Source organism: Monoraphidium neglectum (assembly GCF_000611645.1).
Source record: "Monoraphidium neglectum strain SAG 48.87 unplaced genomic scaffold scaffold01348, whole genome shotgun sequence".
Classification (NCBI taxonomy): domain Eukaryota; kingdom Viridiplantae; phylum Chlorophyta; class Chlorophyceae; order Sphaeropleales; family Selenastraceae; genus Monoraphidium; species Monoraphidium neglectum.
In genome coordinates this window covers 2071-15449 of record NW_014012280.1, presented here as the reverse complement: position 1 = coordinate 15449, position 13379 = coordinate 2071, and the positions used below count along the sequence as shown (strand labels likewise).

The following is a 13379-nucleotide window of genomic DNA, read 5'->3' as shown; positions in this document are numbered from 1 at the left end:
CCGCCCGTCTGCCGACCGCGCCCCGCCTGCCGAGCGGCCCCCGGTCGAGCGCGCGCCGCCCGCCGAGCGGCCGGCGGCCCCTGCGGCCGAGAGGCCCGCGCCCAGCCGCGGCGCCTTTGTCCCGCCGCACCTGCGCAATCGAGATGGCGGCGGCGCCGGCGCCGGCGCCGGCCCCGCGGCCGCGGACGGTGACGCAAGGCCCCAGGAGGAGAGGCGCCCTGGCGGCTACAGGCCCCCGGCCGCCAGGCAGGGGGGCGGCTGGTGACGGGACTGAGGCTTGCTTCACTGCATTCGAGGCGGCGCCGCGCTGGGATCAACCGCGTCACGTGACGGCGGATTGCTACGGAAGTCATCCCAGGGGCGGCGGAGCTGCAAAGCAATGGAAGGTTCGGCGGCGCTTGTACGCCACCAGGACAGCGTCGGCGCACATTGTGCGCGCCAACGTGCCGCATGGGGGCCTGCCGAATCGGTCGGGTGTGTCCGGGTTTGCTCGCATGTTGCTTTTGAGTGGATGGTGGGGGCAGCAGCGTTGCCACCTTACTGCCCGTCTTTCTGTGCGCCGTTTGCGCTCAATCTCAGGCTGTGCCGATCAGTTTTTGGTGTAATGGCAAGTTTACAGTTGTGTTCTCAGGTGCCGTGGTCATGGCAGCCATGTCTCATCACATAGCTGATGCGTTGATTTGTGTCTCAGCGGTTGCCCTGGAGGCAGGGCAAGGCGAGCCGAGCAAGTATTGTGCTGCAAATCCAACAGGAGTGTCAATGCATCTGGCATTGTGTTGTTGAGGTGGGAATCCAAAGGTGTGGACAGCCTCGGGACGCACACGTCGCATTTTCAAGGGCAGCTGTTATGAAAACCACAGGATGCTGTTGATCTGGGTGGGGGAGCTGTGACGTTTGTTGATGTTAGGCCGCCTATCATACTCTCGGCGAGTGGCAGTCGGCGCCATAAAGGGGCAGGGGCTGTCAAAGCGGACACACAGCACTTTGTCATGCTTTGCGCTGGGCAGATGCCCTTGCAGCAATGTACTAGGCGCTCAAAAACTGGGCTGCCCTACTAAAATTGGGGTGCCAAGCTCAAGGCTCCCACAGCGGCGAGCTGCAAAACCACTGGCTCATGTTCTGCAAAAATCGACACATGTGCTCAATGATGGCATGCCGAACAGGCAACCCTCAAAAATCCTAAGCCCCGACCACCAGTCCACTGTCCAGCTTCCGCACCACGCACATGCCGCCCCACAACACAGCTACCCACACCTTGACACTGAACACGAAAAAGGACCTGTGCGCGGCTCAGGATGCAAAGCCGTAGCAGGCCCTGCCCAGCGCCGCCGCCTGCCCAAGGTCGACAGCCATCTCACCACCATGCCCATCCAGCGCCGCCCAGTCCACACTCACAAAGAAGGGGTGGCGCATCATGCGCTTCGCAGTGATGCGGCGTGCGGGGTCACGCCGCAGGATGCAGCTCAGGAGGTGCGCCAGCTCGGGGCCCACGTGGGCCGGCGGCACCCAGCAGCCCGCGTGGATGGCGTCATAGGCGCTCTCATAGTCAGCCGGGTTGACGAGCAGGCGCACAAATGTCATGCCCAGCGCCCACACGTCGATGGGGCGGCTGTCGGTGCAGCGCAGCGCGCACCCCACAGTGGCGAGTGCAACGCGCATGGAGCACTGCAGCGACTTGGGCGCGAGCTGCTCCGGGGCCATGTAGTAGGCTGAGCTCTCCGTGTCGAGGCCGTGGTCGCGTGCGCGGCCGGTGACGCCCAGGTCGCTCAGCGTGAGGTAGCCGTCGCGGCCCACCAGCAGGTTGCCCTCCTTGATGTCAGAGTGGCGCAGGCGGGCCTGGTGCACGCGGCGCAGCGCCAGGACAGAGTGCGCGGCCACAGAGAAGAAGACGCTGGGGCTGAGCAGGGGCGTCCAGCCCACAGGGGCGGAGGAAGATGACGACGGGCTGTCGTCGGTGCTGCTGGCAATGTCGGAAGCGGCGGCGGCTGACGGCCTGGCGCGGCTGAAAGGCTTGGAGCGCAGCCAGGCCTGCACCTTGCCCAAGGCGGTGGGGGAGGCGCTGCTGGTGCTGGTAGTGGCGGCGACGGGGGTTCGCGGTTGCGATGGGAGCACAGGACGGTGCCGCAATGAGGCTGCCGCTCTTGTCGCTGGTGATGTCAATGGAAGCGGTTGTGGTCTTGGCCTCACGGCTGCGCTGCTGCTCCAGCCCCAGCAGCGCATCGTGCAGGCTGCCCTCCGCGAGGAGAAACAGGTGGTATGCGTTGCCCCGCCGCTCATCCACCCAGGACGCCAGCGGCGTCTGCACCCAGGGTACGAGGCCCCCCAGGCGGCGCGCAATCTTGCTGCCCCACTTGGCCTCTTTTGAGGGGCGGTCCTCCCGCTTGAGGGCGTAGGGCACGCCGTCGATCTCCACGCGCCGCACCTCACCCTCGCCGCCCATGCCGATTATGCGGCCTGAGCGGAAGCGGGTCAGGGCAGAGGCCACCAGGATGGCCTGCAGGCCGGCCAGCAGCTGCCGCTCCTGCTCGGCGGCCGCCGCTTGCTTGGCTGCCACGGACTGGCGGCGCCGAAGCCTGGTGGGAATGAGGAGGTCGAGGAAGGAGTGGCGCGCTGATGAGGACGTTGTTGCCTCCTTGGGCGCGTCGTCGCCGATGTGAGTGGCGGGGGTGGTGCTGATGGCCGCCGTCCCTTGGTCGTTGTCAGCGGCGGCAGCAGGGGAGGAGGGGCGGCCCGTCACCTCCACTACGCAGGTGGCGTCGCCGACCGCGTCAAACCACTCATCACCAGCAGGGTCTGTGGCAACTGCTTGGCCAGGGGCGACGGGGTGTGTGTCGTCGCGGCTGGTGGCCTCGGCGTCGTCGCTGCCGCGCAGGCGCAGCAGCCCCTTGAGCTTTGCGCTTATGCTGGAAGCGGCATGCGCGCTGGCCGCAGCTACGGCGGCCTGGGCGCCACTAGACACGGGCTTCAGCTGCGCGGCCGTTGGGGCAGCATCGCCGCAGCTGCTTGGCACGTCAAGCCGCAGAAGGCTGTGGAGGCCAAGGGTGTGGGGATATGGGAGAAAAGGTGTCTCAAGTCTGAACCCTTGCTACTGTTGCTTCACGACCGCTGCTTCATGTGAAGATGTGCTGCGATGCCCTGCAGCCACGTGGCCACTGCAGTGGCATGGCTGCTCCGTCAGCACGAGCATGCGCGCCCCATCCACCGCCGACGTGCCTGGGCCTCCTCTGCTTCACCTTGAAAGTCTGAAGCTACGCATAGAGAACATTCTCGGCTGCTGGGACGGCTCGCAGGCCTCCATCGTGACCGGTCGAAGCTTGCGGAGGCTCTCCGGGGAGCTCGGGCGTGGCAAGGCTGTTTATGTGCTGGAAGGACTTCAGAACGTTAGATGCATGAGTCTCGAGAGTGGACGTTGTCAGATTTGCGCGGCGGAACTAGCTGCCCCTGAGCGGTTTTAGCTACCTTAGCTCCGCTCAGCTGCCTGTGTGGGCGCTATGCACCCACCAGCACGCGCGTTCCGTCGCAATTTGCGCTGCTCACACGCTCATTCTTCTCGCAACAATTTTTTCTTACAAATCACGTGGGCTGCAGGACTGCGGCGCAAACATCCCTGTGAAGATGCCAGTGCGTTCTCTGTGTCTGCCGGGCGGGCTTTGCCCCGCATGCTGTTCGTACACAGCTGGGGAGTCACAGCAACAACAGGCGCATTAGCAGAACCAGTGTATTAGACACCGATATGAAACACAAGTCACTCACTTGTTGCAAGGCCGGGCAGTTCTGGCATCCAGCAATGTGATTAGGTACAGCGCAGATGCTTTTCAACAAAGGTACAGGGCAAGCCACTTGCAGCAGCGCACGGCGAGCAGGCCTCATATCGAGCACGAAAAGCCATAAGTGTTTCATGCAGCGCCTGGCACCGCCGCCAAGGCCTGGCTGAAGTCGTCCAGCAGGTCTCCCGTCGCCTCAACGCCCACGGCCACGCGGATCAGGCCGTCTGATATACCGGCTGCCGCACGCTCCTTGGCGGTCAGCCCCGCATGGGACGTCGTTGCTGGCCGCGTGACTGGCAAGGGGCGGACGGGGTGGTGGGGTCGGAGAGGGCGTGTTGGGCATGTTGGGCAATTGGGTGTTGGATCTGCGTGCATGTGCAGGTTTGTGTGCTAATGGTGCATATGTGTGTGTATGCTTGTTGGTGATATTGGTGTTGGTGTGTGTACGCATGCACGCTTGCGGCTGGGCATGCAAGCAGGTGTGAGTGTGGGTGGGTGAGTGAGTGATGCCGCAAACAGAAATGCACGTGCACGACGTGCGTTCGTACGTGCGTGTGCGTGTGTGTGTATGTGTGTGTGTGTGTGTGTGTGTGTGTGTGTTTGGATCTAGAATCGATTGCAATTCAACCAGACGTGCTGAAATGACCTCCTCAATTGAAGCACAAAAATCCCTGCCCATCAACCCTCTTTGCGCGCCCACCTAGCGATTCAACGCCCCCCAGGGAAGGCGCCACCAGCGGCAGCTGGAGCCGCTTCAGGAACGCCTCCGCTGCATCCACCCCTCCTGCCAGCTCAAAGCTGAACACACCCCCGCAGCCGCCGTTGGTGAAGAGCTCAGCAGCGCGCTTGTGGTGCTTGCTGGACTTCAGGCCCGGGTAGTGGACCGCCGCCACCTTGGGGCCCGCCTCCGACAGGAACTGGGCCAGGGCCAGGGCTGTGAGTCAGGGTGCGGGAGGATGGGCCACTGAAGTGTGGGCAGGTATCGTCCAGTGACGGTGCTTGGCAATGCCATGGCCCAGGCTGGGGGGGTGAACCCACCAAGTTGGCACGCAAAAAGTGTATGGGCTTTACAATTGCGTACATGGTCAGTGGTGGCCTGAGCATGCCACAACCACAAGAGTGGGCGTTTGAGTGGCACAAAGGATGCGCAGGGAGCGGTGCCGGGCGTTGCAGGAGGGCCTCACCGTTGCGATTCTGCTGCTCCACGCGAAGCCCCAGGGTGCGCAGCCCCCGGGACAGCAGGAAACACGAGTGCGGGTCGATCGCAGGGCTGTGTGCGCAGGTGGCGCAAGCAGGAGGCGGCGGTCAGATCCCCAACCGCAGGCAAGCTGGTGGGTGCGTGCAGACTCCAGCCTGCCACTAAAGCCAGAAACAAAGGCGCAAGTACACGAAGAGGGCTCCCGGGCGCACATGTAGGCTCACCTCCGTTGGGATGCTCCCTACCCCAACCCAACACCAGCGCACCCACCCCAGGACGTTTGCCGTGACGCGGATGGTCTCGATGAGCTCCTGTCCCCCCAGCACCACCCCGGCGATCAGGTCGCTGTGGCCGTTGAGGTACTTTGTGGCGCTGTGCAGGGTGATGTCAAAGCCCAGCTTGGCCGGCTGCAGGTTCACCGGCGACGCAAACGTCGCTGCAGGGCGGCGGCACGGGGAGGCAGGGCAGGCGAAAGTCTCGCGGGGCCTGTCGCTGCAACAGCCGCCGCCTCAGGCCCTCGAGGGCGCGCCGCTGCTGTCGAGCCTGAACACGGCTGCGCGCAGGCGCTGGCGGGGCAAATGCTCCCTGTGCCGCACCGTCGATGACGCTGAGCAGCTTGTGCTCCCTGGCAAACTTGGCAATGCCTGCCAGGTCGTACACCTGATTAATGAGGGGGGCCCATGGAATTCGAACGGCGGTCGTTTGAAATGATCGTTGCAGGGGCGGCAGGTGCCGCGCCTGTGCTCATCTTCTGGCCCCAATGCAGTGGCTCACTGCACAGGGCCTTATCAGGTGCTGAGACCCCGTAAGCACGTGTCTTCCCGGCCACTGGGCTGGATTCGCTCTCTGCCTGCACGCCCCCACCTCGCACAGCGGGTTGCTGATGGCCTCAGCGTAGAACAGCCGCGTCTTGCCGGGCTGCAGCAGCGCCTCCCACTGCTCCGGGCCGTCCTCAGGGGACACCGCGCTGGACGTCACGCCCCACTTCTTCAGGAGGGACGCCACCAGATCGTGCGTGCCGCCTGCAAGCACGCGTGCATGACAGAAACCTCGGCCGCAGTCTTACACATGCTGGCGGCTGCACAGCCGGCTGCTGCTATGTGCGCCCTGAGCATGCGCATCGACCCCTCTTCAACCCCTCGCCGCCCCCGGCCCGCGAACTTACCGTACGGGCCGCGCACGATGAGGATGTGCGCGCCTGGCTCCAACAGGGCCAGCAGAGTTGAGCTGATCGCAGCCATGCCGGATGCCACCGGGAGCGCCGCCTCTGTGCCCTCCAGCGCGGCCAGGTGTGCCGCCACCGCGGTCTGGCTGGGGTTGTTGTTGCAGCGCGTGTAGCGAACATTGTCGTAGCCCTCCTCGGTGCCCTCAAACTGGAGGGTAGGGGGCAGGAGATCGGACATTGGTTCTGCGGCTTGAAAGCGCATGTTGCTGAGTGGGAGCAAGAGCAGGTGACGACTGCTTGACATGCGCTTGCTGCTTAAGCCAGCTTTGACCCAACCATGAAGTTGCAATGCGAGCAGCAGCACACAGCTGCATCGCACCTCAAACGTGGCGGCCTGGAAGATGGGCGGAACGGATGCGCCCAGAACCCGGCCCTGGGCAGACGCAGCCTGAACGGCGACTGTCTGCAGACCGTGCTGCCTTTGCGGCGTTCCATTCCTGTGGTGAAGTTGCATCAGCATGAAGTCATGCTTTCAGCTCATAAGGCTCCTGTGAGCCTGTTTCATGACACTAGCCGACGCATCATCCCGCGACAACTGCATGATGACACCCCCCGCAACGGCACGCCGTGGCGCCGCCCAGCCTCAAGCGCCGTCCGCATGCTTTACTGAACAGGTGAGTAATGCGACCAAGCTGGCACAGCTTTGCCTCATTTCGATCGGACCTGCCCTGCAGATCTGACTCGGCCATCTTGCGTCGCTGTACAGTATGAATGGTGCACGCAGCACAGCACAAAACCAACGGCAACTATGTGCCGTGTTCGTGAACACAAACAACGTCGCTCGACCTGCATACAGTACGGTACCATATGGCGGCACAGAACCGTCGGCGAGTTTGCATTTCGAAGGACCAATGGCCGCGAACGCTGCGGCGACGAAACAGCGATCCCGGACCATCGTGCACTAGTGTCTCGCACATATTGCACTCCACTCCGCACAAGAGCAGCACCCCAATCAGCAAGCAAGTCAACACCCAAGTTTGATTGCTTCTGCAGCAATGGCGGAGGGCCTGACAAAGCTGGAGCTCGAGAGAGAGGCGCGCATAGCAGCAAACAAGCAGAAGATTGCGGTGAGCAGCTCGCTCAGAGTTGGCACGAAGGGCCAGGGCAACAATGCGCGACATGAGGGGCATGGGCACGCTCTCCTGACGTACACAAAGAATTATGATGCATCCAAAACTTCAAAGGGTGTGCCTGCTGGGCTTGCAGCTGCGCGCGCAGCGCGGTTCGATTTCCGCACACCAAACGTTGCTGGTGCGGACTTCGCGCCGCCTCATGCCACCTCGCGTCTTGCGCCTTGAACACCTCTCCGCTCCCGTCTGTCCACCCACCGCCCCCAGGAGCTCGGTATCCATGACTCAGTTGCCGCCGTGCAGGAGCTTGCAGATGCCAAGCCGGCCAAGCCGAAGCGCGCGCGCGCGCCGCCGGCTGAGCCGGCGGACCCTGCTGAGGTGCGGCGCTCGCAGCGGCCCAAGGCCGAGGTCAACTACGCCAAGCTGGTCGACAGCGAGCGCGAGGACCGCGGCCCACGCGAGGCCGTGGACTACACCGAGCGCATCAAGATGCTGCAGCTGGACGCCGAGGCGGCCGAGAAGCTGCGCGCAGAGATGGAGGCGCGGCGCGAAGGGCGCGGGGAGCGGAGCGGGGAGGGCAAGAAGGCGGGGCCCAAGGACTCTGGCAAGGGGGTGCGAGTGCAGGTGAGGGGGAAAACGGGTTGAATGTACCACTTGGAGCTGGCTCCATTGCGCATGCGCGTGCACTCGGGGACATGCTCAGTGGAAGGGACTCGCGCTGGTCGCTCAAGCTGGGCCGCTGTGCTGCAGAGGGCAATAACGCCGAGAAGTGTCCAACAGCCCCTGCCGCACGCCAATGGTTGACAGGGCGGAAAAGTGTACGACTCCACCTTTGGCGTCACCTGCCACTGGTGCGCAAGGGGGGAGCCAGGACGAGGCTGCATAGCAGCTGTCAGCATGCATGGGGCCGGACTAGCACCCGGCAGATGTTCAGTGGTTTGCTGCCCTGTGGTGCCGACTCTTAGCGCCCAGATGTAATGCGCTTGGCCACATGTCGCCGCCCACAGGTGCCGCCAGAAGACGCTGGAGGCGCACGTGACCTGCACCAACCCCAAGTGCGGCAAGGGGAAGATGCCCTACTCCTTCTGGTGCGTCGTGTATGTGGCAGAGGGAGGGGCGGGCGCGAGGATGTGCGCTCATGGGCGGTTGGCGCAATTGGTGCAACAGGGGAGGTGGCGCTCCATTCTTCGTCAAGAGGCGTACGCATACCTGTGGCGTCTCAATTGCGTCAGCAAGCAAAGCTGCATGCACCTCACAGGTTTATGCCAAACCAACATAACCTGGCCCATTGCGCCGCCTCAAATCTGTTTCACCACCCCCAGCCACAAGTGCCTCAAGAACCGCCACGGGGAGGATGCAGAGGAGGCAGCCGTCAGCGGGGCGTGGGTGTGCCCCCCCTGCCGCGGCTCCTGCGGGCCCGGCTGTGTCACCTGCTGCAACTGCGGCCCCTGCCGCAAGAAGGTGCGCGGGGCGGGCGGTCGCGCTCGCGGGGCAACCACTCGTGCCCCTGGTCCTGCCTCTCTACCAGCCAGCCCGTCAAGCATGCCCTTGTCTCCACCCCCTCACATTGTCCCAACCAACTTCAATCCGGCGGCACCTTCCCCTTCCAGGCCAGCCTGGAGCCCACGGCCCAGGTGGTGTTCATGGCGCGCGCCGCGGGCTTCTCCAACGTCCACGATTACGTGGTGCACCTGGTGACGGGGGAGAAGGAGGAGGACATCGCGGCGCGCAAGGCCAAGCACGCCTGGGGCGCCTGGCTGCACGGCGGCGACGGCGGAGACGGCGGAGACGGCGGCGACGGCGGCAGCGACGCGAGCGCGCAGACCGCAGGCGCGGGGGCAGAGGGCGGCGACGAGGAGGGTGCGGCGGGGGGTGAGCAGGGGGGTGAGCAGGCCGAGGCTGAGGAGCAGCAGGAGCGGCAGAAGACCCCTAAGAAGCAGCAGGCCAAGGGGCGCGGCAAGGCCAAGGTGGGCAAAGAGAGCGTTGAGGCGGCAGGGGTGAAGAAGCCGGCGGCTGCGGGCAAGCCGCGCAAGAGCAGCGGCGGCGGCAAAAAGGCCAAAGCGGCGGCGACTCAGGGCGAGGCGGCAGAGGAGGAGGCGGGCCAGCCTAAGGCGGCGCCAGCGCCTGCGTCGTCCCCTGAGGACGCCGCCGCCCCCAAGGGCGACCAGAGCAGCAAGGCGTCGCGCAAGGCACGCATGATGCAGCGCATGGGCCTCGCGCCCCGCACCTCCGAGGGCGTGGCTGCCTGAGTGGCTGCGGGGGCTGGGATCTTGTGTTTCTTTTCGGAAGGGGGTGACTGCCAAGCCTGGATCCAGGATTTTTGAGGAGGCGCCCCGACCCACGCAAGCGGCGCTGTGCTGGCCAGAGAGTGGCTTGCGGGTTTCACTCCGCGTGCTGGGGTGTAGGCGTTGCGATTGTGCCTGATCGTGCACACCCAATCAGATTTGATGGTCTGAGGTTTGGTCAAGTTTGCTCAGTGGCAGGCAAGGGCCCTCATGCGTGCGGCACCGCGACGGTGGCTTTCTGTGGTGCACCAAGCCCTGGCATGCACGCCCATGCTGCACCGCCTGCTGTGTTTGTTTGAGCAAGCTGCGATGGGGCTTGTGGCAAGGCAAGGGTGTTTTAGACTCCTTTGGACGTGGAGTCAAACATGCCATTGTACTGGTGCAATGCCAGCCAGACCTCAATAGCTTTGAACGTGCATTCCCTGCCATCGCAAAGCACTGTGTCCGCACCGCGCCTTGTATGCCCACGCGTATCATAGTCATCATCTATAGGCAGCCCAAAGCTGTGCTGCATTGCTTTTACAATCCCCACCGCCACAGATGGTTCTTGCGTCACCGCCCACAATTCCCCTCCTGCCACAACCAAAACTTGTAATTGCAGTAAGCAGGCATCCAGGTGTGGTTGGCTTTTACACGAGTGACGTGTGCAAGCGGTTGTTCGCTCAGCCCTGCTTGACCAGGGCCACCACGAGGCGGTAGGCGTCCTCATGCGTGAGGCCCACCTTCAGGTCAAGGTCCCCATACGCCCCCGCCAGCTTCAACCCAGAGAGCCGCCCCAGGAGGTCGAGCTCCTGCAGCGTGAAGGACCGCTGCGGCACCACGCACTCGTGCAGCTGCTCCCCCGGCTCGCCGCCCTCCATGCAGCAGACCGACACCGTGCGGCGCAGCACCTGGGTCGCTGGGTTAAAATCGTCGCCGGCGGCGCCCCACTCTATGAGCAGCTTGCCGCCCTGGCTGGCCGAGTCAGCCTCCCACATCTCGCCGCCCTCGTCGCCGATCATCAGGGTGCCGTCAAACAGGTCCCCTGGGTGGGGTGAGGCAGGCCAGCGGCGTGGCGCGTGCGTCAGCAGAGAGGCGCCACGGCGGAGGAGCCGGGTGTGCATGCGCAGTTTGCATGACTGTGTTTCATGTCCAAGCATTGTTGGCAGAAAGCGTGCCAAGAATGCACTACTAAGACATCGTTAGTACACCAATGATAAGATTAGCCTTGCCCATGATATTGCAGCCGGCATCCCCCCTCCGCATGCCCGCCCAGTGCCCGTGCCGCAGCCCTGCGCCCTGCACCCCAGCCTCCCCACCAGGGTGCGCCAGCTCCAGCAGCAGCACGCCCCCCGGGCGCAGGTGCTTCGCAACGGAGGCAAAGGCAGCTGCGGCCTGGTCGTTGGTGGTCATGTGTGAGAAGGTTCCTAGCAGGCACATTGCCAGGTCGAGGCGCCCCTCCAGGCCCTGGGCGGGGTGGGGTGAAATCGCACACAATATGGAGGTGTGGTGGGTGGGGTGGACCACACATGCATGCGATGACCCCAAGTGCGTGGCCAGAGCATCAGCGCCGCGGCCTGGATACTCACTCACACATAGTAAGTATACCCGCCACATCTGCCAGCACGGCTTTGGCACGCTCATGCAAAAGGTGTCGGCCTTGCAACCAAGCAGCAGCAGCAGCAGCAGCAGCAGCAGCAGCAGCAGCTCCCGCACCTCAATTCCAAAGCCCGCCATGTCGCCCTCGACAAAGGTGACATCAGCACCCGCCTGCCCTGCCAGCCGCCGTGCGTAGTCCAGCATGGCGGCACTCGCGTCCAGCGCCCACACGCGCACGCCAGACTTGGCCAGCAGCGTCGCGTGGCGAGCGGGGCCACAGCTGCGAGCGTGCAACAGGGAGAGAACACGGCTGTGATGCGAGGGCGTCTGCCTGCGGCCGCTTGGGGCTGGTACAAAAGCCACAGCTTCTCTGAATTTGCATCGCGTGAGCACGCGTGCAGCCACACCGTGACATCGGACTGCTGCCGCGCCCAGTTGAGTGCAACTGCGCACGCTGCCGGCCGCCGGATCCGCGCCACCCACCCAAGCTCCAGCGCCGTTTCCAGCGGCCGCCCCTTGCAGTGGCGCGAGTACGCCGCCCGCACAAACGCCACCTCAGCCTCAAAGTTGCGGAAGCCGAAAACCTGGAGTTGCGGGATCACACATGCGGCGCACCGTGTGACACACCGATGTGAGCGTAAAAACTGTGGGGCCTGACACTGCTCCCGCTATGTGCAAGAAGGCGGCACGTGCCGGCTTGCGAGGGGCCGTTGTGGTATCAGAAGCTGTCTTGCGGTGGTCTCACCTCGTCATAAAGCTCTGGCTGATCGTACATGCTGCTGCCAGTGCTTTCCTTGCTGTGGCTGGCGCCACCACTACCGCTGCCGCCGCCGCCGCCGCCGCCGCCGCCGCCGCTGCTGCTGCTGCTGCTGCTGCTGCTGGTGCCGAAGCCAAGGCCAGCCTTGCCGGCAGCCACGGACGTGTTGGTACTGCGCGCACGCCAGCGCACAGCGGCAACCCAGCCTGCGAGGGGGCCGATTGTTGCTGGGCTGATCACCAGGATGGGGACGGATGTCGGGCGCAGGAGGAAGGTCCCCTGGCTGCACAGGTTCGCGTCCAGGAACGTGCCCCACGAACACGTGCCACTCCTACCTTTGCTGCGTTGGCTAGGGCTCATTGGGAGCGCCTTCTGCACCCCGCAGCAGCGAGCCGCCGCCAGGCGCAGCGCGCATACTCGTCGCAGCAGCATGTCACTGCCGGCGAGGCTGGCGCAGCTTGCACTGAAATGCTTTGATACCGGTTTCGTTACGTGATGGTGAATTCAACAGCTTTGGTATGTATATTACAAGCACAAGTGCCAATGGTGCCTTGGTGCGCTGAAGATCAGGCGCGCAATTCACAGTTCGTCATTGGCTTGAGCTAGAATATCATCAAATCGAGTTACAAGGGAGGCACGTTAAGTTCAATCATAGTAGAACACGTCCCGTGTATGTGCTGCACTGCAAGCGTGGCTGGTGTGCCCAGTCACAGTGACCCAGCCCAGCGTCCAGCTTATCATACTGCACAGTTCTACAGTACGACCGACCCATGAACGCAGAGACGAGCGAACCTGACAACCCATCATCAAAGGAGCAAATATGTGTCGTCTGCATGCTCAACGCTATCTCTTGCTCCTGCCGGTGTGAAGTTGCCATCTGGTTGGCCACTTGCCACCAGACGCTTTCCTCCTCCGCATCGCACAATTTCTGTGCCGGCACGCACGGATATTGCCGCGGATCAGTCACTCAATTGAATATGCTTTTTATGACATACTGCCCGTGAACATGATACCCAGAGCACGGCCGTACAGCTTAGCAATGACCAAATTAGTACTGGCACTGCCTTGCCCGCATCTCAGGTGCTGTCGGCTAGGGAGACATGTTGATCCATTACATCATTCTAACAGACAGCGAACAATTGCACCAAACACAAGGCTCACTTGTGATCAAGCATTTTGCTTGGCGCCAACCTGCTGCTCGATGTTGTGGCTCTCGCCCCAATCTCCCCCCCCGGCTGTCAAGCTGCAACCAATTGCTTGATGGCTGCATTTTGGGAGAGAGTCATCTTTCTCCTAGCCAGACAAGAGATGACTCCCTGCAGGTTGTTAGATGTGATCAGACAGCACTTTCCTGACATTGGCGAATAAGCTATGCCACAGCACGTCATTGTACGGTGTGCCAAACCGTCTCACTGGCATGTGTTGAAGCCCCAGAAGCGTTAGCAGCCTGTCACAAGACCAGCCACAAGCAACCGCCGGTGCAGTGTGGAGGACGCAGG

The 13379-nt window shown here is 63.4% G+C and overlaps 5 protein-coding genes across 5 annotated transcripts; 2 read left to right on the top strand and 3 right to left on the bottom strand.

The window, feature by feature from the left end:
• Positions 1-34: 34 nt before the first annotated feature.
• Positions 35-265, top strand: MNEG_7564 (hypothetical protein; the record flags this gene model as incomplete). The annotated part of the gene is made up of 1 exon (XM_014043967.1): positions 35-265. A coding segment is annotated over one exon (231 nt), but the record flags the coding sequence as incomplete, so codon positions are not given.
• Positions 266-1290: 1025 nt separating this feature from the next.
• On the bottom strand, positions 1291-3265 carry MNEG_7563 (hypothetical protein; the record flags this gene model as incomplete). Its single annotated transcript, XM_014043966.1, has 3 exons — positions 1291-1897; positions 2118-3026; positions 3234-3265. The coding sequence occupies 3 exons, from the start codon at positions 3263-3265 to the stop codon at positions 1291-1293; spliced, it is 1548 nt and encodes a 515-aa protein (XP_013899420.1).
• Positions 3266-3896: 631 nt separating this feature from the next.
• MNEG_7562 (cystathionine gamma-synthase) lies at positions 3897-6392 on the bottom strand (the record flags this gene model as incomplete). Its single annotated transcript, XM_014043965.1, has 7 exons — positions 3897-4060; positions 4468-4701; positions 4952-5037; positions 5236-5401; positions 5562-5625; positions 5830-5987; positions 6131-6392. 7 exons carry the CDS (start codon positions 6390-6392, stop codon positions 3897-3899), a joined length of 1134 nt encoding a protein of 377 aa, XP_013899419.1.
• Positions 6393-7185: 793 nt separating this feature from the next.
• On the top strand, positions 7186-9509 carry MNEG_7561 (hypothetical protein; the record flags this gene model as incomplete). Its single annotated transcript, XM_014043964.1, has 6 exons — positions 7186-7257; positions 7528-7884; positions 8068-8111; positions 8268-8348; positions 8583-8721; positions 8871-9509. The coding sequence occupies 6 exons, from the start codon at positions 7186-7188 to the stop codon at positions 9507-9509; spliced, it is 1332 nt and encodes a 443-aa protein (XP_013899418.1).
• Positions 9510-10207: 698 nt separating this feature from the next.
• Positions 10208-13055, bottom strand: MNEG_7560 (hypothetical protein; the record flags this gene model as incomplete). Its single annotated transcript, XM_014043963.1, has 6 exons — positions 10208-10569; positions 10844-10991; positions 11133-11403; positions 11607-11707; positions 11869-12052; positions 13042-13055. 6 exons carry the CDS (start codon positions 13053-13055, stop codon positions 10208-10210), a joined length of 1080 nt encoding a protein of 359 aa, XP_013899417.1.
• Between the last annotated feature and the right edge of the window lie 324 nt (positions 13056-13379).